The 22,019-nt window shown below is 63.4% G+C and overlaps 1 protein-coding gene across 14 annotated transcripts in view; it reads left to right on the forward strand.

The window, feature by feature from the left end:
• The window catches only part of KCNT1 (potassium sodium-activated channel subfamily T member 1), a 72,421-nt gene extending 51,610 nt beyond the window's left edge, over nucleotides 1–20,811 (forward strand). For 5 of the 14 annotated variants that reach the window (XM_081590597.1, XM_081590607.1, XM_081590610.1 and 2 more), the window contains 20 exons: nucleotides 830–994; nucleotides 1,321–1,457; nucleotides 2,352–2,415; nucleotides 2,540–2,648; nucleotides 3,027–3,135; nucleotides 3,865–4,014; nucleotides 4,295–4,533; nucleotides 4,816–5,050; nucleotides 6,234–6,339; nucleotides 8,639–8,811; nucleotides 9,174–9,245; nucleotides 9,353–9,487; nucleotides 9,594–9,705; nucleotides 13,099–13,200; nucleotides 13,569–13,652; nucleotides 13,859–13,984; nucleotides 14,908–15,256; nucleotides 16,573–16,635; nucleotides 19,661–19,745; nucleotides 19,879–20,811. In XM_081590597.1, coding sequence (XP_081446723.1) covers nucleotides 830–994; nucleotides 1,321–1,457; nucleotides 2,352–2,415; nucleotides 2,540–2,648; nucleotides 3,027–3,135; nucleotides 3,865–4,014; nucleotides 4,295–4,533; nucleotides 4,816–5,050; nucleotides 6,234–6,339; nucleotides 8,639–8,811; nucleotides 9,174–9,245; nucleotides 9,353–9,487; nucleotides 9,594–9,705; nucleotides 13,099–13,200; nucleotides 13,569–13,652; nucleotides 13,859–13,984; nucleotides 14,908–15,256; nucleotides 16,573–16,635; nucleotides 19,661–19,745; nucleotides 19,879–19,999 — 2,736 coding nt within the window. In that variant the 3' untranslated portion in view covers nucleotides 20,000–20,811. Of the gene's footprint in view, nucleotides 1–829; nucleotides 995–1,320; nucleotides 1,458–2,351; nucleotides 2,416–2,539; nucleotides 2,649–3,026; nucleotides 3,136–3,864; nucleotides 4,015–4,294; nucleotides 4,534–4,815; nucleotides 5,051–6,233; nucleotides 6,340–8,638; nucleotides 8,812–9,173; nucleotides 9,246–9,352; nucleotides 9,488–9,593; nucleotides 9,706–13,098; nucleotides 13,201–13,568; nucleotides 13,653–13,858; nucleotides 13,985–14,218; nucleotides 14,240–14,907; nucleotides 15,257–16,572; nucleotides 16,636–19,660; nucleotides 19,746–19,878 lie in introns of all 14 variants that reach the window. The other 9 variants (XM_081590604.1, XM_081590606.1, XM_081590598.1 and 6 more) reach the window with 8 other exon arrangements.
• The last annotated feature ends 1,208 nt before the right edge of the window (nucleotides 20,812–22,019 follow it).

The following is a 22,019-nucleotide window of genomic DNA, read 5'->3' on the forward strand; positions in this document are numbered from 1 at the left end:
CCTAGATATAGTACATCAACCAGAACAGGTGAGCATGAGAGGGGGTGGCTGCTGGCACTGATTTTAAATCATGTGGGAAAATTGAACGACCTCAGTGCTTGAGATGAAAACAGAGGGTTTCATGGCACCCGGCTGTGACCTACAGACATGGAATCAGACTGCAGAGGGAGGCCCTGGGCAAGTCAGCACCGCGGAGAGCTCCGCGGGGCCCTGGTGTCCCCTTCACCCCGCCCACCTTTATGTCTCTGTCATTGTCCTATTTTTAAAAACGGTTCCCAACACCCAAAGGTCACAGTCAGGAGGTGTGGGTCAGGGTAGACGCAGGCTGCTGCCTCGAATCACCCACAACCTTGACTTGGGCTCAGAACCACGGTACTCGAAGTGTTCCTTCCACATGGGGAGTCTGGGCCCCTAATTCTGTGGCTGAGAATTCCCTAAGATGTGTCCAGGTTTCTCCAAATGTGTCTCAGATGTGGGCAGAGACCCAAAGGTCACGTGGTTACCTGGATGTCCAGAGTACACGCTTTAGCATCCACTAACAGTCAGTTGGCCATCTGGGGCTGGGAGCTGGACCTGCCACATATCTGCTACCCCACTCAGCCCCCACGTGGCCCCTTGGGCTACCTGTGCTGCAGACATCCGCAGCCTTCCGAGACATGGTTGGGACGGGGCTCCATCCTCGCCCTGCCTCCTCTGGCCTGCTCTGGCCTGCTCTGGTCTCTACCCTTCATGCCCGGCAGAGGCTGACTACCAGCCTCCTTGCCCTGCCCTGTGCTGTCGCAGTTCCTGGAGCCCCAGGTCACCTGGCGCTCACACGCTCTACCTGCAGTTTGAGGAACTCGTCTACCTGTGGATGGAGCGGCAGAAGTCGGGGGGCAACTACAGCCGCCACCGGGCTCAGACGGAGAAGCATGTGATCCTGTGCGTGAGCTCCCTCAAGATCGACCTGCTCATGGACTTTCTGAACGAGTTCTACGCGCATCCACGGCTGCAGGTGAAGCCCCGCCCACGGTCCCACCCACGGCTGCGCTGAGGCCACGCCCATGGCCCCACCCCGCTGCCCATGAGGCCCTGCCCACAGCCCCATCCGGACCCAGAACCCTCTGAGCCCTCTGGGCCTCGGTTTCCCTGCCTGTGGGGTGGAGTCTGGAAGGTCTCCCACATTGTGGGGGTGGGTCTGTGGCGTCCTGCCTTTCCTTCCTGCCATCACAGAGAAGGCTGGGGGTCCCGAGAGGCTATAGGGAGGTGAAAACAGTAGGAAGGCAGGGTGGGCAGGGCGCCCGCGAGCTTGCCAGGGGGCTGACGGTGCCCTACCTGCAGGACTATTACGTCGTCATCCTGTGCCCCACGGAGATGGACATCCAGGTTCGCAGGGTCCTGCAGATCCCCCTGTGGTCCCAGCGGGTCATCTACCTCCAGGGCTCCGCGCTCAAGGATCAAGACCTCATGCGTGCCAAGTGAGCGCCAGTTGCGGGGAGGGTGCAGTCCCGCGCCAGCCAGCCTAAGTGGCGGCCACTGCGCCGGCCAGGAGGGGCCATCAGCCGGGCGGCAGCTCCAGCTTTGTGCCTGCTACCCGCCCAGGCCAGCCTCACTGACCCCCGCACAGCCTCCGGGCAAGCCCACCAGCTCCTCTCCCACCTGCCTGGCTGTTTGTCTGGGGGCGAGGCAGGGCTGCTACTGCTGCACCTCGGGTGGGAAGCTGAGTCTGTGGGTGGATATTCTTCTAAAGACGAGGTGGCAGGGTGACTTGAGGTAAGGAGACTGAGTTGTGAACAGAACTTTCCAGAATCTGCTGCAGCACATTCTGAGACACCCGGCCCACCCCCGGAGGGTCCCCCATCCCCCCGCCACCCATCACCATTTTATCACAGAGCCTGATGTAACCTTTGTGGTGAAACGGTGAAATGTGCATGGTATGGAGACCAAGGCGGCAGGAGCCCGGGTAGCCAGAGCCCCCATCCCCCCATCTCCTGAACCCAGGAATCAAGGGCCCGACAGGGACGAGTAAGGGGTGGAGGGTGATGGGATGGGAGGCAACAGGCCTCCCTCCCCTGGGGCAAGTGGGCCATTTCTCAGACGCCCTTTCTGCAGCCAGGGGCTGGGGGCGGGGCATGAGGGGAGCAGACCTGGCCATCCCCAGATCCCGGTCAGCCTGTCCCAGGAGGGGACAGGACTGCAGGCGGAGTCCAGCATCTCTGCCACCAAGTGCACCCCCTTCTGTGCCCCAGCCCCACCCTGGGTGTGTGGGGGCCCATCCTCAGCCCGTCCAGGGCTAGTCAGAGTGAGGCGGGGTCCTGACGGCCCAGACAGGGACGGCCGGTCCTGTGGTGCTCAGACCTGGTGCTTTGCAGGATGGACAATGGGGAGGCCTGCTTTATTCTAAGCAGCCGGAACGAGGTGGACCGCACTGCGGCGGTGAGTGCCCCCCGGCCGCTGCTCCCCCAGCTGCCCGCCAGCCAGAGGGGGCAGGTGCCCGGGGCAGAGCCCCTCCCCCAGCCTGCTAGCTGCCCTCAGCAGTGACGGTGGCCTCCCTGCTCAGGACCACCAGACCATCCTGCGCGCCTGGGCCGTGAAGGACTTCGCTCCAAACTGCCCCCTCTACGTCCAGATCCTCAAGCCTGAGAACAAGTTTCATGTCAAGTTTGCAGGTACATTTGGCCAGGATGGGGGCGCCCATGTGCTCCAAGGGGAGCATGCTGGGGCTGAGGGTGGGGTTAAGGCAGAGCCCACGCAGGTGCTGCACTTGAGAGCCTGGGGGTCAGTGAGGGCAGGGGCCAAGGGCGAGGGAGGGGCAGGAACACCGTCTGATGAGCACCTCTAAGGTGAGCATATCTATGCCAGCTCCCTCCCCCCACCCCCAGCCCTGGAGCTCTCGGTCACGCCGGGGAAACAAGCACGAAAGAGCCAGGAGAATTAACAGGCTTGGGAAGGTGGGGTGCTGGAGGGAGCCTTCTAGGGAGACAAGGGGACGCCTACCGTGGGGGACAGTGAGAGCCGCACAGTGACCCTGACCCTCCTGCCCGCAGAGCACGTGGTATGCGAGGAGGAGTGCAAGTACGCCATGCTGGCCCTCAACTGCATCTGCCCGGCCACGTCCACCCTCATCACCCTGCTGGTGCACACGTCCCGTGGCCAGTGAGTTCCGCCCCGGGACCACCACGTGGCACGCAGTGTGCTGCCAGGGAGAGGAGCAGACACTGGGGGCCAGGGATGTGTTGAGGAGCCTGTGATGGGAGGGGGTGGTGACCCGGGAGGACCCAGCTGGGAAGCAGTAGGTGCCTTGCAATGCGAGGAGTGGGAGCTGGGGTCGGTCTGGGGGCTGCAGGGAATCACAGGCGGGGCCCTCCATGGAGCAGAGGGCCTAGTGGGGGGTGGGGCTAGGAGAGACACGAAGTCTAGAAACAGCGATGGGGGCTTGGCCTGTGGGAGAAGGCGCGTTGGTGTTCGGCACCTGAGCTGGGGTCCCAGATAGAGCCGGAGGTGAGGGGCTGCCCTGGGACAGAGGAGGGGTGCCATCTTCTCTCTAGGAAGACCAGGCTGGGATGTGGGGGCCCCAACAGATGGCCTTGGCTCCTTGGAGGGCCTGGGCGGCCCTCGGGGAAGGACCAAGCAGACGTAGGAAGGACCCACAGGCCAGAGGCCAGTCTTGATTCTGAAACCTTTTGACGCCCCCTAAAAGCCGGACCATTACGTTCACAGCTCTTTAAAACTGGCAGAGGAACCCAAAAGGCCACCCCCGGGTCTAGTCTCCGACAGACGGGGAGGGACGGGGTCAGGGGTCACGTTGGCTTCCACCCACCCTGGAAGCCTGGAAGCAGCCAGGCCAGGCGGGGCAATGCTGGGGGTGACGTCCTGCCCGCGCAGGGAAGGCCAGGACTCGCCGGAGCAGTGGCAGCGCATGTACGGACGCTGCTCAGGCAACGAGGTCTACCACGTGCGCATGGGGGACAGCAAGTTCTTCCGCGAGTACGAGGGCAAGAGTTTCACCTACGCCGCCTTCCACGCGCACAAAAAGTATGGCCCCCTCGCACCCTGGCCAGGCCCGGGAGGGTGGGGCGCTGGGCGGGGCTCGGAGGCGGAAGTGGGCGGGACCGCGCCCGCCGTCGGGTGGGCGGGCGGGGCCTCGGGGCCGGACGCCTCGCCCACTCAGCGTGAGACCCACGCCCCCGGCACCTCGCCCTGAGGCTGCCCTCGGTGGTTCTTCGGATCCAGCGGGAAGAGGTCCCGACACCCACGAGGAGCCCGAGAGGGGCAGCTCTGGGGTCCACCCCCGTCCGTCCGTCCATCCGCCCAGGTACGGCGTGTGCCTCATGGGCCTGAAGCGCGAGGACAACAAGAGCATCCTGCTGAACCCGGGCCCGCGGCACATCCTGGCGGCCTCCGACACCTGCTTCTACATCAACATCACCAAGGAGGAGAACTCGGCCTTCATCTTCAAGCAGGAGGAAAAGCAGAAGAGGAAGGGCTTCGCGGGGCAGGGGCTGTACGAGGGCTCGTCCCGCCTGCCCGTGCACAGCATCATCGCCTCCATGGGTGAGGCCGGGCGCCCGCTCCCGGCTGGGCAAGAGGGCAGGGGCCCCACCCGGAGACCCCAGTCCTCAGGCCTGCACGTAACCCTGGGCAAGTCCCCTCTCTCTGGGCCTCAGTTTACACATCGATCTGGGATCTGGCGGGGGTTGGGGTGGGGAGGGAGCATCCCTGCCTTCCTGTGGGGACATCACTCAGATTGTCGTCCCAGGGTCACTGGGAGGGAACCCTCACCCCCAGGACAGGCCCGGAAGGGGCTGCCAGCCAAGTCCAGCCGCTCTGTTCCAGGGACAGTGGCCATGGACCTTCAGAACACAGAGTGCCGGCCCACACAGAGCGCCGGGGGCGGCGGGGGCAGCAAGCTGGCGCTCCCCACGGAGAACGGCTCCGGCAGCCGGAGACCCAGCATCGCGCCCGTGCTGGAGGTGGCTGACAGCTCGACCCTGCTGCCTTGCGACCTGCTGAGTGACCAGTCAGAGGACGAGATGACGCCGTCGGATGACGAGGGGCTGTCCGTGGTGGAGTGAGTGTCTTAGGGTGGGGGGAGGATAGACGCTTTTCACGAGAGAGGGGGAGGTACAGCACGTGAGTGCCTGGTGCCCAGGAAGAGGTGGCCGGCCAGCACTGGTCCTGGATCCGCGGAGACCTTGCTTGGCAAGTAGAATCTGGGGACCCAGCTCCTGGGCAGGAAGGCTGTGCTATACCCACCCTTACCCCTTGTCCTCCTCAACCTCGCATTCTGGGCGGGCAGCCAGACCTTAGTACCATGGCCTACTTGACTGAGGTGTCTGCACTCAGCACGGTCTGCAGAGCCCTGGGTGAGGTGCCATCCAGGCCTGGAGACTACTGGCCCATGCTGAGCTGTCCTGCTGCCCTGGGTTTGAGTCCAGATCTTCCTCTAAGATTATGAGACGGAGAAGACCCCAGTGTGTCCTGGAGTCTCAGCCACTTGGCCTCATCCCGAACAGATAGGCAGCACCTGACCCCAGGGCCACGGCCAGCCACAGGCCTGCGCGGCCCGTCCCTCCCTGCTGGCTGTCAGTGTGCTGCGGCCACTCTCTGCTCCCGCCTCTGTCCCTGGGGTGGAGTCAGCACACTTTAAAGACAGGCTGCTGGGGACCGGCTCCAAGATCAAGGGGGCTCTGCAGGGCCCCTGCACACTTGGAGCAGGTGGCAGACCGGCCTCTGACGCTGCCTCCCTTAAGCCAACTGGAGGCTGAGCAGAAGGCCAGCCCCTCTCCAGGTGGCCTGGCGGCCTACCAGCCCACATGTCTGCACTGGGCACTGAGGGGACAGCCGGAAGGTGGGGGGCAGCCTGTGGGGCAACCAGCGCAGCCTGGCCGCCAGTAGAACAGGGGCCAAGGGCCAGCATCTGCCCCGGTGTTGGGGTACTGGGAACACCAGGGTAGGGGAACCCCTTAAGGTTCTTCCGTGGCTCCCAGGCCTGTGTGAGCTCATGTGTGTGTTTGTGTGTGCATTGCATGGAATCCCCTCCGATCTCCAGGGAACAGACACAGGTCCTGGTCACAGCCCTCCTTCCTGCCCAGGGGTTGAACATAGGGGTCCTGGGGCTTCCTGGGCGGGAGGGGCGTTGGGGAGGCTCTGAGTGCCCCAGCCCAGTCTGGTCTGCGAGGCCTGGCGCCCCCATGTGGCCGCCCAGGGCGCGGGGCACATGTCTGAGATTCCTGTCTCTCCCACCCCTCCAGGTATGTGAAGGGCTACCCCCCCAACTCACCCTACATTGGCAGCTCCCCCACCCTGTGCCACCTCCTGCCCGTGAAAGCCCCCTTCTGCTGCCTGCGGCTGGACAAGGTGGGTCACAGAAAAGATGGGGAGGCAGCAGGGACCCTGAGGACATCCTGACTCAAGTCCACCTCTGGAGTGTCTATTTCTGTTGGGGGGGGCAGCAGGGACCCTGAGGACATCCTGACTCAAGTCCACCTCCCAAGTGTCTATTTCTGCTGAGGGGGGGTGCATTCCCTCTCTCCTGCATCTGCATGCGTGTCTGAGGTGAGGGTGTGCCTCTCCTGACCACAGTCCACTTACCAGGACCAGGATGTGTGTGTTGGACCTGCAGCCCAAAGTCCAGCTGCCCTTCTGGCCAGAGCCAGTCCTGACCCACCTCTGCATGCCCATCATGCCTGCCTCCCTCCATCCCGAGGCTCCTCGCCCCCACCTCCCCTGGGTCTCTCCTGTATTTGGGAAGTGCAGCAGCCATCGATTTGGTGGAGCATCCCTGAAGGGGGGCAACTCAGCCTTTGCACAGGGCGGGGGCTGCTCCCCCCAGAGGTGCCACATCCTCTGAGAGGCCTCCCTGCAATGCTGCCTTAGAGCACATGGTTCAGGTCCACACCTGGTCTCCCTGGAGGAAGTACGGCTTCACCTTTGCAGTCAGGACGTCACTGTGGGGAGACACATGGGGACCGGGTACATAAGCTGCTCGTCACCGACCCCCTGATGCGTTTCCTCTGCAGTTGATGGATCGCAGATTCCAGTTCCTTCCATGTTTGTGTCCACTTTTTCCCACGAGGAGGTTCTTCCCCTTTCTTAGCCATTTGTGTACATCAGTGTGGACTCACTATTTCACTCAGAGAGTAAACCCGCTGTGCATTACTGCAGCATCGGCTTTCTGTGCGGATCCTGCTGGTTTTGACACTCATACTTTTCTGGTTTTGCTGATGGGGCCTCCAGGTCTTTCCGACGTGCCTCCTGGTCTGTGAAGATGTCTGTGCTTCTGAACTAACAGTGCCCCCGATTCTTGTTCCTACTCCAGTCCTGGAACTGGGTGCTGCTCCAAGAAACCTGACTCCTGTTAGTGGAGACCACGTTTAGAAACAAGATGGGGAGCTGGGGTGCTCACTGCTGCCCTGCACCTGGGCCTCTCCGCGGAGAGCTGGGGAGTGGGCACACACACGGCAGAATGTGCACACACGACAGAATGTGCACACACACAAAAAATGCGTACACACACACACAAAATGTGTACACACACACACAAAATGTGTACACACACACACGACAGAATGTGCATACACACAAAAAATGCGTACACACACGACAGAATGTGCACACACAAAAAAAATATGTACACACACACACAAAATGTGTACACACATGCACAGAAGAATGTGCACACACGACAGAATGTGCGCACGCACACACAAAATGTGTACACACACGACAGAATGTACACACACAAAATGTACACACACACGACAAAATGTGCACACATACACAGAACGTGTACACACCACTCTACAGAATGTATACACATATGACGAAACGTGTGCACACACAAAACATGTATACATGCACACACGACAGAATGTGTACACATGACAGAATGTGCACACACACAAAATGCGCGCACACACACAAAATGTGCACACACACACAAAATGTGTACACATGACAAAATGCGCACACACACAAAACGTGCGCACACCACTCGACAGAATGTATACACATATGACAAAACGTGTGCACACACAAAACATGTACACATGCACACACGACAGAATGTACACACGTGACAAAACGTACACACATACATATGCACACACTACAGAACATTTACACACATGGCAGAACGTGCACACAAAATGTATACACACATGCACACGCTATGGAATGTGTATACACATGACAATGTATGTATACACATGCACACACTACAGAATGTGTACACACATGACAAAACATGCACACACAAAATGTGTATACACACAAAATGTGTATACACACATGAGAGAATGTGTATACACACAAGATGTGTGCACATACAAGAGAATGTTATATGCATAAGAAATGTGCACACACATATAAAACGTGTACACACATGCACACATTACAGAATGTGTACACACAAGACAAAATGTGCACAAACACAAATGTGTCCACGCAGACACAGATGTGTCTGCATCTGCTAAGGCCACAAGCTCGCACAGACACCTCCCTTCCCGCCCCGGCAGGGCTCCAGCTCATGCTCTACGGGGTATGGTGGGTGGCTGGCCTGTAGCCCCAGTGACACCAGGTACCATTTGGCCTCAGGCTTCCCTGGAGCACCCTCCCTCCCCCTCCATGGGTTGATTCCAGTGTTCTCCCCATCCAGGGCTGCAAGCACAACAGCTACGAAGACGCCAAGGCCTACGGCTTCAAGAACAAGCTGATCATCGTCTCAGCAGAGACAGCGGGCAACGGGCTGTACAACTTCATCGTGCCGCTGCGCGCCTACTACCGGCCTCGCCGGGAGCTCAACCCCATTGTGCTGCTGCTGGACAACAAGTGAGGGGCAGAGGGCAGGGCACAGGTGCCCTTACCTTCAGCGGGGAGTTGGGGGAGCGGCCCCGCCCCGCCTGCCTCTTCCCATACCCTGGTGGTGCTCCATCATCCTCCCCATGACCATGAACCTCCCCCAGGGCGCACCCCCAGCACCTCTACCCCCCAGAGGCCTTCCAGCACAGAGCTCAGGGGCCAGTCTCAGCTGTCCTGCCTCCCGGGGCCTTGGTTTCCCCTCAGGGAAAGGCCACCCTGGGCCAAGCCGTTGCGGTCCTGGGGCCCCTGCTCCACCCAGGTCAGAGCCAGTGTAAGGGTGGAGACTGGGGGCAGAGCCGGGTGGATACCTGCAGGACCTGCTGTGCCCACAGGCCCGACCACCACTTCCTAGAGGCCATCTGCTGCTTTCCCATGGTCTACTACATGGAGGGCTCCGTGGACAAGTAAGGCGCCTCTTGGCAGGAGGACCCCCGCCCCCCGCTCCCATCCTCCCCGGGCGGGCACCCAGGGCTGAGCGGGGGAGGCCGCACCCAAGGGCCTCTCCCCGCAGCCTGGACAGCCTGCTGCAGTGCGGCATCATCTACGCGGACAACCTGGTGGTGGTGGACAAGGAGAGCACCATGAGCGCCGAGGAGGACTACATGGCTGACGCCAAGACCATCGTCAACGTGCAGACCATGTTCCGGTGAGACACCGGGGCCACCCTGAGCTCCCCCCACGTCAGTGTCCGGGGCCCCCCCACCGAGCCGCCTCCCCACGTCCATGACCAGGACTACCTACCACCCCCCCAGGCTCTTCCCCAGTCTCAGCATCACCACCGAGCTCACCCACCCATCCAACATGCGGTTCATGCAGTTTCGCGCCAAGGACAGCTACTCTCTAGCTCTCTCCAAACTGGAGAAGGTGAGTGGCCCCTCTTGAACCACCCCTTCCCCACCTGCCCCCACGTGAACTGTCCCTTCTGACTTTGCCCAGCTGAGGGCCTGCACCAGGCCTGGAGGGCTTGGGTGCCTGCCCTCCTCCAGCGGGGTGCTAGCCCCAGCATGAGGCTCTCGAGCATGCAGCCCAGAGACTTTAGGGTCCTCCTAAGGCAAGGTCCAGCCTGGCCTTGTGTGTGGCCAAGGCTGCTCGTTAGGCCAGAAATTACTAACCCGGGTGACACCAGCCCTGGCAGCACACCCACATCTGAGCCGTGTCCGTTCTGTCAGCCACCAGCAGGGACGTGTTCATCCCGGTACAGACGAGGGCATGGGGATCAGAGAGGGGAGCGTTTGCCTCGGGTCACACAGTGGCTCAGAGGCAGAGCTGGAACCAGCTTTCTGCTCAGCTCCACGAAGGGCGTCAGCGGGGTCAGGTGTGGGGCCCGGGGGGCATGGGGACCCGCCAGGGTCTGGTGGTGCCGCCCTGGCATGTTCGTGGACCCCAGGCCCTCCCCAGCCCCCAGTCTGGGTCAGTGTAGCCCTGCCCTCCACTGAGAGGCAAGGCCACACTCAGGTGGCCCCAGGTGAGACCAGGAAGCAGCTGGGCCTCTACTGAGGAGCGCCAGCCAATGAAGTCGGGGGCAGTGACCACTCCCTGCGAGCCCAGACTGAGGTCCTGGTTGGGGGGCAGCTTGCATCTGCATGGCTGACCCCACACCAGGCCAGGCCTGGCCCCAAAAGCAGACAGAGGGGTAGCGCGAGAGGTCCACCTGCCCAGAACCCAGGTGGACAATGGAAGCGCATTTTGCCAGGAGGCCCATGGTGGCCCCGGAGCCCCTTGGTCGGTGGCCGGAGGCCTCAGTCAGCAGCCAAGGAGCTTGGGCCGTCCTGCCCCTGCCCCTGCCCCACACGACAGCCCACTGGAGCCCACTCAGAGCCACTTCCTAGCGGCCCGTGAGCTGATCCTCCATCTGCTCAAAGCTGGGACTGTGAGTATCAGAAGCAGCCCTGGCCGGGACTGTGTCCAGGTGCTCGGGCCAGTCTGACCCGGTTCGGGCAGGATGACCAGCACAGAACCGGGGTCAAGGCTGACATTCTGGCGCTGGTCCTCACATGCCACCAGTTCCCCATGGGTCTCGCACCCCCACCTGTTCAGCAGGTGGGCTTGAAGTAGGTCCGTCAGCAGACACTGCCCTTCCACGGCAGACACCACAAGTCCACGCCTACCCCGCCCTCTGTGGCAGGCATCACCATTCCACCTTCCACCTTCCCCTGCAGCATCACCTCCAGGGGCAGGGGCAGGGGCAGCCCACTCCCCACCTCGTCCTCTGGTTTTGTGACGGGGAGAGAAGTCAGCAAGTGAGCACGTGTGGCCTCGGGAGGCTGCAGCCCAGGGTTGAAGGCCATGCCGATGGATACGCTGGGCAGGGCCAGGCGTGTGCAGTGCCTGGGGGCTGAGGACAGAAGGGCACAGAGCCACGTGATCCATCCCCTCTGGAGAGATGGTCAGAGCCAGTGCCTCCCCCGACCTGTGCACACAGAAGATTCCACAGAGGACGGGGTGGGGACGTGGCATCACGCTGTACGTACGACCTGGATGAGGCGAGTCCTGTTTCCCGAGGCGAGTCCTGTTTCCCGAGCCGAAACTGCAGGAACATCGGAAATGCCTCTGGCATTCAGATCAACGTGCTTCTCCGAGATCGAAGTGGCACTAGGGCAGGGGGGATTCAGGAAGGTGTGGAGGGTGGCGAATGCGCCTCCCTGGAGGTTCTCAGGAAGGTCTCCCAGAGGCCGGGCCGCTGCCCACCCCACTCCCTACCCCATCCCCAGACTCGGGTTCCTGGTGGCATCATCGTTTCAATAGCCTCGGTCCCTGTGACAGTGACGTCGGCCAGGGCCCAGCCCACCCATTCAGTCCTACCCCTGCTCCCTCCAGCCACGTGGTTCTCAGGAGGGCTCGTCCATGTGTGTTCCTGTGTCTCGCTGTGACCTATGACCTTGGAACTTGGGCTACGGCCCCCAGTCCCTCCGTGGCCGCTACAGAACAGGCAGCATGAAGCCATGGAATCATCAAGCCTTCCTCCATCCACAGGCTCCCTGGACCCGCCCTCGGTCTTTTCTTCACAAACCATTCACTGTTCTGAGTGAAGGGAAAACTGACAGCTTTAACACTCTTGGGAATCTCCCCATTTGTCCTCATAGCGTGCAGCGGGAGCGTGCAGCCTGGAGTCAGCAGGCCACGCAGGTCAGATTCCAGGGCTTGTCCATGATTCATTCTTTCTGGGACTGCAAAGTGCAGCTCACAACTGACACACTGTTTCCCTCTTGGACACCCACGTGCCAGCGCGCCCTTGGGCTCCGTGCTGGTGGGGAGGGACAGAGGTGAGGCCTGCTGCCCCAGTGTTTGTCTGCCCCCAGCCACCAGCCGAGCTTGCAGGAGGAAGCTGCCACAGCAGGAAGCAGCCCCAGGGGAAGGCCCCGGGAGGGCTCCTGCGTCCCACCTTATGTCTGTGTGGAGCGTGTTCTGGTCCAGAGGGAAGGACGACTTCCCGGGCTCAGAGCCACCCCTCAGCTGTAGGCCAACCTCATGCAGTAGAGACACGCGCCCAAAGAGTCCGCGTCCCAGAACCAGCACGGAGTGGGGAACACGATTCTCTGAAGGATGCTGAGATGGAGGAGGCCCTGATTCGCCCTGGGGCCCCATGCCATCACCAGGGTCCTTGCAAGAGGGAGGCCAGAGGTCAGCCTGCCAGCCCTGGAGGTGGAGGAAGGGGCCAGGGCTGTGGTTGGCTTCTAGAAACTGGGAAAGGCGCAGGAAAGGAGTCTCCTGGGGGGGGGGGTCACCGGCAGGAGCCCTGCGACACCTGACTCCAGCCCCACATATCCGATCGGACTTGCGAAGTCAGATACCATGAGAAAGGAACAGTGTGGTTCTGAGCTGCGGGTCTAAGGAACCTGCGTGGAGCCTTGCGACGCCGTGCTCACAGGGGAGGCAGGAGCCGTGACCCACACGTCACTGCTCACGCGCACGCCTTGCTGTCCTCGCCACCTCACTCACAGGACACGAGCCCCAGGATAAGTTGCTACGAGTGTCAAGGGTCCAGGGCAGCAGCGGCTTGGCAGTAACCTCAGCACCGGCCCCTGGCTCTCGCCAGCAGAGCCCCGAGTCCTTACTCCTGGCTCCAGCCCCCTGTGTCTGGGGGACACGTAGCCAGGTGCTTGGCCTCTGTGTGGGGGCATCTGCTGGCCCGTGTTCATACACTCACCCCACACGTGTGCACGCGTGCACACACCCCTTGCACACACGCCCTGGGCTGCCTGCCCCGTGTGGCTGTGGCTGTGGGCACCAGCCCATCTGAACCCCCCTGTCTTGCAGAGGGAGCGTGAGAATGGCTCCAACCTGGCCTTCATGTTCCGCCTGCCCTTCGCCGCCGGCCGCGTCTTCAGCATCAGCATGCTGGACACACTGCTGTATCAGGTCAGCGCGGGGCCTGGCCGACGTCCGGTCCTGAGCCACGTCTACCCTGGGTCCCCAGGAGACCGGTGGCACAGAGTGGCTCTGGGCCCCGTCCCTGCCCGAGAGCCACAGGGGTTCACCCCTGAGCATCACCATCATTTCCTCCCAGGAGGGTGCTGGCCTAGGGTCACTCCTAGCAGCCTTTGGGTTTCTGATCCCTTCTGACCTAAGGCTCGTGACCAGGCGAGCTACCACGGCCAGGAAAGGCCGCCCTGCTCCGTCTGCTGGCACACTGTGCAGGGGACACCGTGGGTGCCCAGCGGGCATGTCCCGCCAGGGGGTGTGAAACTGCCCACAACACCGGCCTCACTGCGGCCCCTCTCCTCCAGTCCTTCGTGAAGGACTACATGATCCCCATCACCAGGCTGCTGCTGGGCTTGGACACCACGCCGGGCTCCGGCTACCTCTGTGCAGTAAGTGCCTGGGCCGGAGGCGGGGGCGGGGCGGGGCCAGAGGGGCGTGGTCGGGTGGAGGGGTGGGTGGGGCCGGGGTGGAGGGGTGGGGCCCGGGCAGGTGGAGGGGCGGGGCTTGTGGCGGGCCAGGCTGGGCAGCCGCGCCCTGCCGGGGAGGCGAGCTCCGGCTTTGCGGCGCGAGGTCCAGCCCAGGCTCTGCGTTGCAGATGAAGATCTCGGAGGACGACCTGTGGATTCGCACCTATGGCCGCCTCTTCCAGAAGCTGTGCTCCTCCAGCGCCGAGATCCCCATCGGCATCTACAGGACCCAGTGCCACGTATTCTCCACCGAGGTGCGGAGCGGGGGACCTGGGGATCCGAGCCCTTTTGGGGTCAGGTTCACAGGCTCCCACGTGGTTCCTTGGGGGGCTTTGGGGGAGGGGAGACCACCGAGGGGCGCCCGTGCTGCCGCCGGGACTGCGCAAGGCGGCCTGCCCACAAGTTGTGAGCCCATGCGGGCTCAGGCAGCCTCTGGGGTCAGGGCAGGAGCCCCACAGGTACCCAGACGGCTCTGGTTTCCTTTGCAGCCCCATGACCTCAGGGCCCAGGTGAGTGGTCCCTTCATGCCCACGGGAGTGCCTGAGCCCAGCCCCACCCAGGCCTTGGGGGGGGCAGTCAGGAAGCAAGTCCCCAGGTGGCGCCAGCCAAGGTGCAGCTCAGAGAGGACTCCTAGCATCACCCTCCTCCCCCGTGCAGATGGGGAAACTGAGGCCAGGGTGGGAAGCCCAGGCTCCCCTCTCCCCAGGCCGTCTGCTCCTCAGGGCACGGCCCCCATCCTGGCAGGTACCCCTTCCTCCCCCTGTCCGTCCCCACTTCCACCCCGCCCCAGGCCCCCACATCACCCACCAAGCCTTCCAAGGCCCTGCGCGTCCCAGCCCACTATCGAGCTGCCCCTATTCTCTCCTGCCCCCAAGGTGAGGAAACTGAGTCTCCTAGAGGGGGTGCCCCCCCACCCCGCTGTAGCAAAGTCAGAACACGCAGCCCCAGAGAGGTGGAGGGAGGCCCACCTCTCACCAGCAAGTCAGGGACGGGCCTGAGCCAGGGTTGGGGGAGAGGAAGGGACTTCCACCTAAGAGAGGAAGGGCCTGGGGTCCCCCCAGAACTGTGACTGTCCTCCCCATCGCCCCAGCTGCCCCGTGGGTCTCCCCGGTCCTCTGCCCAGCACCCCTTCCCCATCCCTTTCCCCCCAAGTCCTCGGACCCCCTTCCCCTCCCAGGCCTCACCCTTCCTCCCCGGCCAGTCCCAGGTCTCGGTGAGTGTGGAGGACTGTGAGGACACTCGGGAGGCAAAGGGGCCCTGGGGTGCGCGGGCCGGCACGGGCGGCGGCAGCACCCACGGCCGGCACACGGCGGGCGGCGACCCAGCCGAGCACTCGCTCCTGCGGCGCAAGAGCCTCCCGTGGGCGCGGAGGCTGAGCCGCAAGGGCTCCCGGCACGTGGGGAAGGCGGCTGCCGAGTGGATCAGCCAACAGCGGCTCAGCCTGTACCGGCGCTCGGAGCGGCAGGAGCTCTCAGAGCTGGTCAAGAACCGCATGAAGCACCTGGGGCTGCCCACCACTGGCTACGGTAAGGGGCAGGGCGTCTGTCTGCATTCCTGGCCCGTGTGGGGAGGTGGGGCTCCCCTAGATCCAGCGCCAAGCCCCGTAAGGAAGGGTTCATTCACCCTCTGCTCTGGGGCCTCAGTTTCCACATCTGTAGAAAAAAGGCCCGCCCGGCTGAGCCAGTAGGCAGCCATCCTGGAGGACGTGGCTGTGGGTGGGGACGGTCTAGCTGGGCGCCAAAGGCACTGGCCTCAGCCAGGGGGCAGGTTAGCCACCTCCAGCCGGTCCTGCCGGAATCAGGAACACAGGAACCCATCATCTTCCCCTGAGGATAGGAACAGGGGCGTGGCAGGGACACCCCAGAGCCCTGGACACCCCTCCCCGAAACTCGCGCGGGGCAGGGGCAGGTCAGGTCAGGGGACCCAGCACCAGGACACTCCACCACTGCTCCTGGGACAAGGCCATCCCATTCCCGCAACTTAAGGGCGACGCCGCCAGGGCGTTTGTTGTCACCGGCAGATTTTCTCCTTAGCTTGATTCGGGGAAAAGTTTGTGACCCTGACCGTGAACAGGGTTGGGGTCCCCGGCTGGGCCAGAGGAGACTAGCCTGCCCCTCTCTCACTCCAGAGATGTTGCCTCTGTTGATGGGGCTGAAAGGGGCCCAAGCCCCCCACCCCTCCCACTGCAGCCTGGCCTCATCCACAGCCCAGGCTGGGTGGAGACTCTGACCTCCGCTAGGCTCTGTCTCTGGGGGACTCTGCCCCCCACCACACCCCGGGCCTGGCTGTATTTTTCTGGGCACCCACTCCCCCCACCCCGCCACCTGCTGCTCACCTCCTGGGTCAGGGGCCCTCAAGTCCCTCCAAGTGGGACCAAGCAGCTTCCGGCTTCACTCAGAGCTGCCCAAGGAGAGCCGCCCAAGGAGAGCCGCCCAAGGAGAGCCGCCAGCCCCTCCCGGCCACACCCCTGCTGCTCTGTGTACCTTGCCCACTCTGTGCCCTTTTCCTCGGCGGGTGCTATCACCCCCATCCCGGCAGTATGCTGGTTGCGCAGGCTCCCAGTGGGGGTCCCGTTTCACGGCCCCATGTCACACCCTGGCAGAAGGATACTCCAGCCCAGCTGAGCCCCAGAGCAGGCCCCTGCCCCTCAGGGCTCCCCTGGGCCTCCCCGCCCCCCGCCCGCCCCCACCAGAGCTTGGCAGACAAAGAGCCGACTTCTCTTCTGGGACAGACTGTGTGCACCTCCCGCCCCCCCGCTATGCCGGCCGCCTCCTCCACGCTGCTTGCTGACCTCAATCTCTCTCTCTGTTTCTGTCTGTCCCTCTTCCTGTGTGTTCTGTAGAGGATGTAGCAAATTTAACAGCCAGTGATGTCATGAATCGGGTAAACCTGGGATATTTGCAAGGTAATTCTGCTCTGGCGGCCGGAGTCTGGCATAGGGGGCGTGCCAACCCTTCCCGATGGTCCACCCGGTGGCCGCCCACCCCGGCCAGGCAGGCAGACAGGGCGAGACACGAGAGAGGGTCCCTGCAGGCAGGGCCCCACGAGCTCCCAGGCCACACCCCTGCAGGGACCCTAACTTTCTCCCCACCGACTGCTGACTTCAGGACGGCCTCCTGCACCCCAACCCTTCTGCCCACTTTGTTGTCTGAGATAGGCCCTGCCCTGGATATGCAGGCAGCCACCGGCCGGCCCCTGGGAGCCCACCCAGCTCTCGAGAAGCACTGGCATGGAGCACCCCAGGCCAGGGCACCCGCGCCCCCAGCGTGGTGGAGCACAGTGAGACCTGAGCTGGCGCCTGGGGCCTTGGGGTCTGCAGCACCCTGAGCCTTCAAGGGCCACCCAAGCCAGGTGGACGGTTGACCTCCACACCCCAGCTGGGGCTTCATGAGGGGGGGCCTCTTCAGTTGAGGCAAAGCCTGATTGTACCACGTTCTCATCCAGGCGCTCAGGTGCTGCTTGGACACCTGTATCTTCCAAGAAGACACCCCGCAGGCCCCAGACCCTCCCCAAGACCCCAGCAGAGGTCAGAGCAGAGTCTAGGCCCCAGACCTCAATGCCGGGACCCCTTCTTTACCTGGGCGCTCCCCAGGCTCAGAGCTGTGCAGGCTTTCTGAGCCCAGGTGGGTGTTAGCTCAGGTGGGCCGGTTTCTGAGGACGGCCGGGGCAGACAAGACCCAGGATTGAGAAGCTCCGGGGTGTACCGCGGGGGACCTGTGGGGAGGCACAGGAGGCAGACCCCTGACCCACCCACCCCCCACCCCGGGTCCCTGCGCTTTTCCTCACTTGCACCCACGACCGCGTTCGCAGCAGACCCCCTACTAGGCCAGTGCGAGTCCGAGCCTGGGGCTGCCACAAGCGGGAGGGCTGCACCCCTACTTCTCGCCAAGGCCCGCAGGTGGGGTGGCCGCACCCACAGGGTCACTGGGTGGTGTTTACTGAGCCCCTCCCCCTGGTGTGTGGACGTAGAGAGGTGCCTGGGCCAGGACCTAAAACCAGAGGAGAGGCTGCTCCCAGGGGGCTTCAGGGCGGTCCCCCAGGGGGACACCACCACAAGGCTCCCCCATCCAACTACGTGCAGATGAGGGAGGAGACACCCTCAGCCGTGACATGTAGACACAGCCCCTTCCACACGGCCACCCCTGGGGAGAGGCGTCCAGCTGCCCCCAGTTCACAGTCCTCGGGCAGGGGCTCCAGAGGAGTGGTGTGGACCCCCAGGGGCTGGCGAGAGTCTGGTCTGTGGGTCCAGGGAGGAGCCCCCACGGAGGCTGGAATGCCAGGTGCGGAGGCAGGAGGGCTCTGCCCTTGGTCATGGGCCAGCCCCTGGCCCCACACCAGGCCCTCCTCGGAGCACAGCAGGCATGGGGAGGCCGCCCTGTCTGGGAAGTTGGGGTCAGGGCCTCGTGGGTCACCCAGTCCCCAGGTGCTACAGTCGGACCACATGTGCCTCCCCCGGCCACCTCTCAGCCCAGCGCCCCCAGAAGCACAAAGCTGGGCCCGGCTTGGGCTGGGAATGCCCATGGCCCGTCCGCCCCCGGCAGAGGCAGGGCCCAGGCCGGGTAGGGAGGGTCCAGTGAGGCAGGGGCCACGCCCGCCCTCTGCGGCCCCGCCCCCAGGTGAGATGGACGGGTGGCCCCGTCCCGTGCCAGCCTCTCTTGTTTTCCTTGTTCTTGGTGGCTGTGCTCAGGGGTGCAGGGTCCCCCAAAGCCTCCCGCTCCCGCCCGCCCTCCGCTGCCCCAGCTGCCCCAGCCCCGCTCTGTGCCGCCCTCCCTGGACATGCACCGCCTCCGTGAGCCAAGCCCGCTGGTGACCCCGCGCGGTGGGAGGGGCGGGGGTCAGGCCGTCCCCTTCCCGGGCGGGGACGCGAGCCTGCACCAGGGATGTCTGTAAGCTCCGCCCCCCGGTCGGCCTGCACCCACCCCCACCCATAGCTGTCCTCTGAAGCATGCCGTGGGGTCCCGAATCCAGAGGCAGATTCGGCCCTGAACTCGCCAGTTCAGGGAAGTGAGCTGCTGCCCCACCTCCCTGAGTCCCTGACCCCGTGGCCAGGGAGCCCTCCCCAGACGGGAGGGACCGTGCAGAGAGGAGGTGGGAGGAGCCGGGGCAGAGGTCGCCCAGGGCCGTCCCCACCAATGCCCAGTCCTGGGTCAGGAGGTGCCTCTAGGCATTCCCAGATGTGTAAACTGAGGCCACCAGCCGTCCGCCTCCTGCCACTCACTGAGCGCAGGGTCACTGCGGGACAGTGGCCAGCCTGACCCCACAGTTGGCCAAAGAGACATCTGTGCGGTGACCAGGGTTTCTCCAAAACTGGTTCACACCCCTGTGGGTCACATCCCAGGGACACCCCGATAGCCAGACACTGGGCTGGCTGTACCCGTGGGGGGCAGTGGCCGGGCCCTGTGTGTGCCCGAGGGGACCTCTGGCAGGGTGAGCCAGTTGGACTCTGGGCTGATGCTGCCGGACAGGTTTTGGGGAACAGAGGCAAGTCCAAGGTCGACAGCTGAGAAGAGGATTGGGGGTGGCCTGCATGGGGCAGGGGTGCTGGGGGGAGGGGTGAATGAGCCTGGGCTGGGTGTGTGTGCAGGTGTGCCGTGTGCTGGTGTATGCACACGTGGAGCTGGGTAGATGTGCACAGGTGTGCTCCACATCCAGGGTCACCATCTCCTAAGATGCTGGTGATTCAGCTAAACAAGCTACGGGGACGGGCAGAGATGGTGGCTGCTCCCTGCCCGTGCAGTGCTGGGCTGAGGCCCACGTGGGTCAGGGAGGACCAGCCAGGCTGGGTTCCCCAGGACGGGGCTCGGGTGGGACAGCCCTATGGCCAGGAGGATTCTGCAGCTGACCGGGGCTGCCAGCTCCTCGGGGCCCAGCGGAGCAGAGGTGGGCAGGGGCTGAGGGGTGACCACCCACTGGGCCCTGTCTCCCCCCAGATGAGATGAACGACCACCAGAACACCCTCTCCTACGTGCTCATCAACCCCCCACCCGACACGCGGCTGGAGCCCAACGACATCGTGTAAGTACCGCGACCCCAAGCAAGTGTAGACACCTGCCCTTCGCCACGTGGACTGGCACTGTGCACCCACGCAGGCGTCCAGCCTGGCCTCCTGGGCAGATCCTGATGCCAGGGCCCTCCGCCCTCCCCACAGATATCTCATCCGCTCCGACCCCCTGGCTCACGTGGCCAGCAGCTCCCAGAGCCGAAAGAGCAGCTGCAGCAACAAGCTGGCCTCCTGCAACCCCGAGACGCGGGACGAGACGCAGCTCTGATCACCTTGCAGAGTCTGCAAGCCCGTGATGCATGAGTGCAGCGCCCTGCCTGGCGCCGGACCCCGAGATGCTCCTGGGACTGGGCCAGAGGGAGCGGACCTTAGCCGGGTGAGGGCTGGGGCTGCCCTGGGCACCGCCGGACGCCGGCGGGAAGCCTTTTTAACCTCTTTTTACGAATCTATACCACTCTGACCCTTCGCACAAACGCACCGCAACTCGTGAGCGGATCTGGCCACGGCGGACCACAGGGTGAGGCTGGGGTGGACCGGGCCGGGGCCTGGGCCAGGGGCTCACACCACGACAGGGGAGTGGCGCTGCAGCCCGAACTCGCCGTGTTGCCACAGCCGTGGGCCAGTCTTGCCCGTGGCTCTTGGACAAGCCGCAGGGTGGGGCGCCGCCCTTCTCGCCCGGGTCCCCTGTGCAATCACTTGAGAAGGAAATGGAAAGCAAGAGGGTCTTCAGCTTGGCCAAGCCCCTGGACGCAACAGTCCGGGCTCTGGAGAAGCGTCAGGGCGGGGACCTGCCACGCACTGGGGATCCCGCGGCCCGTGACTTTGTGGAAGAGACTCAGACGACTGCCTTTTCCTCTATTTTTATGCTGAAGTTTTGCAGCCACACCATCTGACGCCCTTTTAAACGAGAAATCCGAAGCACAATGCAGCTGCTGGGCTGCCAGCCTACGTCTCCGGGACGGGCACTTCTCCTTATCAAGGGAGGGACTCTGGGCATCGCCTCGGTTCCTCTGACTGTTGCTGACAGGTTTGCACGCTCAGTGCTGGAAACTTCCATTAAATGGATGCATTCTGCAGACAGGACCCTCGTGAGGCATTCTCTCTGTAGTTGCATGCTCCGGGCCTGGGTCTGCCCCAGCCACCCAAGGGTTAGGAACAACCCCTGGGACCCTACAGGAAAGCCCCCAACCCAAGGAAATGCGGCTGGCCCGGGTCCTCCCCAAAAGCAGGAAGCAAGTCAGTTGGGGGCAAGGATTCCAGGAGGGCTCCCTGGAACCCGGCCGAGCTCCGGAACTGGTCTGTGCGCCTCTGCAGCACAAAGACACCCCTGTTGGTTCTCAGCTGGGGGGTCTTGCTCCTACAGAGTACCCCCAAGAGTCTGGCAGGGGAAGGACCAACACAGCCCCCAGGGTGGGTGTGGCTCCAGGCCACACAGTGGCTGGAGTGGCCTGCCCCCAGGGAGGGACATGACTCAGGGCCACCCTCCCCTTCCCAGGTCAAGGCCACACGTCCAGCTCACCCCCCAGTGGCTGCCCGGGACCCTCCCACCCAGAGAGGTCTCCACACCTGGGGTGGGGGGAGCTGCTGGGACAGCGCGGGCTGTGGGGGGGTCAGGAAGGGTGTCTGATCGAGGAGGGAAAACTCGGGGGCCCTCTACGGGGTGACAGGCCATTGACATGGGCTCGGGTGGCCTCTGGGGCCAGGGCCCATCCCAGCGGGGTGTCAGTGGCCCCCAGGATCCTGCCAGTGACTGTCCCCTTCCATACCCGCCACCTCTTCTGGCACCCACATGCCAGCTCCCAGAGGGGAGGAGGCCCCTGCAGGAGTGGAGACCGAGGGGACCTTCTTGGCCGCTGGAGTGGGGTCTCCATCCATGTGGAGTTGCAGCCCCTCAAACCCCGCACTGGGAAGACAGCATCCCAGCTGGGATCCCTGGAGGTGTCTGCTTGAGTGTGGGTGCACAGGACGGGTGGTGAGGAATGGGGTCTCCTCTCAGCCAGATGCACTCACACCCAGACGCTGTCACACCCAGACACACTCTCACACCCAGACACACTCTCACACCCACTGCCATGTGCAGAGGCTTCAGCAAAGGCCTGAGACTGGATCCAGGCATCCTGACCGGGCAAGCAGAAGACATTCTCATTGCTTTGACAGGTTTTCACACATATAAAATTAGAGAGACACTTCTGATTTTTTTAAAATTCCTGTAGAAAGCTGGTCACGACAATGGCACCAGTGACAAGCAGGCTGTTCTGGCTTGTAACGTGACGTGGCCTGGGAACGCC

The sequence above is a fragment of the Giraffa tippelskirchi genome, chromosome 4 (genome assembly GCF_054371585.1).
Source record: "Giraffa tippelskirchi isolate mGirTip1 chromosome 4, T2T-mGirTip1v1.2.pri, whole genome shotgun sequence".
Taxonomy (NCBI): domain Eukaryota; kingdom Metazoa; phylum Chordata; class Mammalia; order Artiodactyla; family Giraffidae; genus Giraffa; species Giraffa tippelskirchi.